Source organism: Lytechinus variegatus, chromosome 14, assembly GCF_018143015.1.
Source record: "Lytechinus variegatus isolate NC3 chromosome 14, Lvar_3.0, whole genome shotgun sequence".
In the NCBI taxonomy this organism is placed as follows: Eukaryota; Metazoa; Echinodermata; class Echinoidea; order Temnopleuroida; family Toxopneustidae; genus Lytechinus; species Lytechinus variegatus.
In genome coordinates this window covers 6,180,983-6,186,456 of record NC_054753.1, presented here as the reverse complement: position 1 = coordinate 6,186,456, position 5,474 = coordinate 6,180,983, and the positions used below count along the sequence as shown (strand labels likewise).

The 5,474-nt window shown below is 34.2% G+C and overlaps 1 protein-coding gene across 1 annotated transcript in view; it reads right to left on the bottom strand.

Moving 5' to 3' along the window:
• Positions 1 to 4,799, bottom strand: part of LOC121427723 (G-protein coupled receptor GRL101-like) — a 31,140-nt gene extending 26,341 nt beyond the window's left edge. Inside the window, exon 1 of the mRNA XM_041624257.1 lies at positions 4,362 to 4,799. Within this exon, the coding sequence (XP_041480191.1) occupies positions 4,362 to 4,376 (15 nt within the window). The 5' untranslated portion in view covers positions 4,377 to 4,799. The remainder of the gene's footprint in view (positions 1 to 4,361) is intronic.
• Between the last annotated feature and the right edge of the window lie 675 nt (positions 4,800 to 5,474).

Genomic DNA, 5,474 nt, shown 5'->3' with positions numbered 1-5,474 from the left:
TAGTCTTCATATAGTATTGATTAGATCACCCTAACTTAACATTAACAATATTATAATTAAGCACATTCTGCTTATTCATCTATCACAGGTTAATTTCATCATGTAATTTTAATTGAAATTAAGGAAAATATTGTTAATAATCTTTTGCTGCATTATCTTTGTCGTTACTGTTGGCTAAAGAAAATTAAATTTTACATTCCATTGAAACACGGAGTAAACTTTCTTTTATTTTTATCTTCACTCTTTAAACAGTTGAAAATGAAATAGGAGAGGGGTCGAATCCTGTTGCGTCGACCCTGCATAAGAGTAGTATAGACGATAGCAATATTATAACTTGAAACGGAAACAATAAACGCATGTTACCAATGCAATGGTATCGGCCTAAAGAAAAAAAATTGCACTGGTAAAAACACGACGTCATACATGTTTTTGAAAAACATAGGATATCATTTATTTCTTGTTTCAATTAAGTAATAATTGTAACTACATACTAACAACTTATTGCTAAATGTAGAAAATGTCTGCCATTGAATCTTAGAATGTGGGTGTTTATTTTTCTTTCTTTTTTCAGTTTCCAAATGATGTTTATGAAAGTATCGCCTCAACTCAAACGATTCTTATCATTTGAAAATTAGACAAGACTGAACTATTGTCTTCAGGACCTTGATGAAACTGGGACCAGTGACGTGCCGTGGGTCACGGCATTGGGGGTGGCACCAACAAAATTTTTGAGTCACTTTGTGGGTGCGCAAAGCGCTGCTCAAATCCCGCTAAATCAGTGCCAGGTATGCTGACCTATTGTGCCATTTAAAAGTTATGTATTTCACTTATCAATTAATACGAGCGCGAAGCGCGAGCTGAAAGTTTCTTATATTCAGACCTAAAAAATACATTATAAGCAACTTTTATTTTAATCATGATACGTACCTGTCTCACTAAACAATGCGAGCGCGAGCTAAAATAATGTGCATCTATTAACTCCAAACGGTTATTTTAAGCCTATTTTTTTAGGAATTCATGAAAAGCATACATATCTCATAATGTCACCATAATTCTGATTCTGTTAGAATTATGCTTATACACATGAAGCACTTTGAAAAAGAAGCATATGGTACTACATAAAATGATAAAAGCTCGAAGTGCGAGGAAATATTTTAGTTGTATAATGATTAAAAAACGGGATGTTTTTATTTAAAATTTAATTCCCATGTACATGATTATTTATCTCATTAAACAGACAAAGCGAGCACCCCAAATGATGAACACATAGGCCCTAAGCAAATAATTATTCACAAAGTTACAAAAAAAATCTTAGTAATGTAATATGATATATATAAAATGATATAAAATGATGTAATATAATATAACATAATAACCAATCCTCTTCCCTACTACATTTCTCTATCTTTTCCCCCTTTTTCTCCTTTCCCTCGTTTTTTTGCCAGCCGTGGGGGGGGGGACGTGCCCCCCGTAGTTACGCCACTGACTCGGACCTACTGTTTAGTGGCCTTTTGTTACTTTTCTACATGTATATATACCACTTGGTAATCACTGGAATAGCTAGAAGCGGCAAAGGAAAGAAAATGAGAGACATAGACTATATTGAATATTAATCACTCCCATCTGATTCGACATGTGAAATGAAATAGGCAACATGATTCAAAAGTAGAAAACAATCTTTGTACCGGCCGTCTCATTGAAATTTTTAAATGAATTTTATGATTACCTTTCCATGATTAACAAATGTAAAATTTTACCATTTACATATCAGTACTCTGTATTCTCATTTTGCAATATATTATGTGATCTTTTATCTTCTTGTTATTCTGCTTCAACTCTCTTTTTTTTCTAATCCATTGTCTTCTTCTTCCCCATCTTCTTTTCTCTTCCTTCTTCTCCTTCTCCTTTTTCTTCTTTTCTTTTCTCTTCTTCTTTTTTTCTCTTCTTCCTCTTCTTTGTTTTAATTATGGGTGTGTTTTACATTACCCTTTTATTGTAAATAATATGTATGGTTTAGTACGCAGTAGTATGTATTTTTATTGCATTCAGCATGTGATGTGTACTTTTTGATTATGTAAATAATCACACTGTTTTGAGACATTTTTAATATAGTATATCCATGTGCAATTCAGTCTTTGTAACCGCGATGCATGATATAATAAGTACCATACCATACGTATGATATAATAAATACCATACCATACGTATATCGATGTTGTTAATTTCTCTGTTTACTAGATTGTATTTATTCCATTCTGTGCACTCCTCCGGATGTTTATAAGTAAAGATGCCATAGCAGACCGTCACATGATAATGGGTCTGTATGTAAACATTCTGTCAACCCCCTATCTGCATTGAAACGGCGACGACCACTCAAGTATTATACATTTCTACACTCCACTATATAGTTAATACAACCTATGTCATGTATATGCTGATAAGCACAGTGTTTTAGCAGTTTAATCCATCATAATTTATAAACAGTGGAGCGCCTCTGCCAGTCTCGCCTGCATTATGCGATTTGATACAACAGCGGTGCTGACTTTGAAAACAGCTATTGAATAATCATACATAAAAAAAACCCATTCATTTGATAATAAAATATTATGTTCATTGACCCAAAGTGGCCTTTGACATCGGTCATGTGACCTAGAAACTTGCACAGGATTTTTATGCATACTTGATTGCTCTTGTGACCAATTTTAATGAACTAGATCCATACAATTTCAAATTTATGATGATAATTCTACAACTACCCCCATTATGGCCGAAGTTCATTGTCCCTGACTGACCTCTGACCTTGGTCATATAGCCTGAAACTCAGGCAGGGTTTAGAATTACTTGATTACCCTCATGCCTACGCTTCATTAACTAGGTTCATATACTTCAAGTTATAACGACATTTCAAAAATTATATTGGTTAAGATTTCCATATTGATTTCCCCAACGTGGTATAAGTTAATTGACCCTAAATGACCTTTGACCTCGGTATTGTAGCCTGAAGCTCAAGCAGGATATTAAGCAGTACTTCTAATGTCCAACTTTCATAAAATAGGTCCATATACTTTCTAAGTTATGATGTCATTTATAAAACTTAAAGGACAAGTCCACCCCAACAAAAACTTGATTTAAATAAAAGGAGAAAAATTCAACAAGCATAACACTGAAAATTCCATCAAAATCGGATGTAAAATAAGAAAGTTATGGCATTTTAAAGTTTCGCTTATTTTCAACAAAATAGTTATATGAACGAGCCAGTTACATCCAAATGAGAGAGTCGATGACATCATTCACTCACTATTTCTTTTGTAATTTATTATATGAAATATGAAATAAAATTTATTTTTATTTTCTCGTCATTGTCTTGAAATGAAGTGTCATTCCTCCCTGAACAAATGGAATTCCATTATTTTAACATTTCGTGCTTCAGGCAAGTAGGTCCTAATCGTCAAATTCGTAAAAATTGAAATATTGTATAATTCAAACAATAAAAATCAAAAGAAATAGTGATTGAGTGACATCATCGACTCTCTCATTTGGATGTAACTGGCTCGTTCATATAACTATTTTGTTGAAAATAAGCGAAACTTTGAAATGTCATAACTTTCTTATTTTACATCCGATTTTGATGAAATTTTCAGCATTGCGCTTGTCTGATTTTTCTCTATTGATTCCAATCAACATTTTTTGGGGTGGACTTGACCTTTAACATTCAGTTAAGATTTGATGTTGACGCCACCGCCGTCGGAAAGTGGCGCCTCTAGTCTCGCTCTGCTGTGCATGCGAGAAAAAATGAAAAGAAAAAATAGAAGCGAATTATATGTAAACTCAAACTTGCGGAACGCCAAAATAACAGGTTACGCGACAGATTTTTTTTTAATAAAATGATTTTACAGACATGGCAATTACAATGTGCTCAAAAATACAAAGCGATTTCAGGTGAAGATGAGCGCTGCTAAATTTGTCAGGACTTTATCATTTATAGGCATTTGGTAAAATACAATGCTCGCACGTCCAACTCAATTTTAAGAAGAAATGCAATACAGGGCATGATTTAGTAATGTATATCTTTATCTTGTGTAATGAATAACTAGCAAGATGCATTTTAAAATACAAACATGAATTTCCATTGCAAATTCAAGAAAAAAGTGGCGTTTCTGGGGCAACGGTCGCAAAAGGAACGTGTACCATAACTTTCAGGGAATAACGAACAAGTGCAAGGACACTTTTCTTGTCACTAACCCTCCCCGACGAGGATCGAGTAATCTTCTGTTTAAATTCTTGTTAAAAAAATGAACGTCTGCATATTACAGTAAAAAGAAATGAAATGATGAAATAGATACACCAATGTATTAACTCACATTGTACTCCAGCATCAAGATGAAACGGTGAGAATATATTGAATGTTGTCATGAAAGTAGATGTCTTCACGTGAAAATCACTAAAACATGAAATAGCCTCCAGAAATTTAAATCACCAACATTTGAAAGTCCGGTTTGAAGATAAAACTATTCGCTACCGAGTAACTTGACAATGCTAAATCTTCGAAAGAACATTAAAATGAAACGAGGCAGTGTCCTCCGATCTTAAAGTCATGCCAACGTTGCTAAGTCAGAAGTCTTGCTCTGTTGACCGAAGGATCGAACAAAATCTCGCCAGTCAGAATGAGGGCAAACCTACCATGTCCAACAGACAATCAATCGTGGAGCTTAGCACTCCAGGGCATCACTCCACCAAATGACAGGTTAATTCGGGATTCAGGGCAATCCCGTGTTAATATGACGGGCTTACAATTTTCGGCGATTCAGTCCGAATTCTCATTCGCAGATAAACGACAAACGATTCGCTCGTCCATGTCTGATTTCAATAATAACAACCCAGCTCATGGTCCTTTGATGACTGAAATGCATTAGTAATTTTATCAGGCTTACAGAATTAAATTTCATCGAACATTGAATGGAGGCACAAATATATATTTTTTCTTTCACGTCTGGTATCCATGAGTGGTTTCTTGGCAGCTTACAATGTTCAAGACAACAATGCCTAAACATGAATTTGCGAATCAAAATTGAATTTTCCAATAAACAAATCATAGGAATTGCGTTGAACAAACAATTATTAAGCATTTATCATTTGAGGTGATAACTGCAATACAGACCAAAATAGTTGAGGGACCTGTCTGAGTATCTATTTCCTTCCGCCTTCCATATAAGCAACAACAATGAAACTAAGGGCAATGATAACGATACCACCACTACTACTACTACTACTACTACTACTACTACTACTACTACTACTACTACTACTACTACTACTACTACTACTACTACTACTACTACTACTACTACTACTACTACTACTACTACTACTACTACTACTACTACTACTACTACTTCTACTACTACTACTATTTTTAGTGGTACTAATACCATCCTAACATACTTCTACTACCTATTCACTAGTTTATCAAGTGA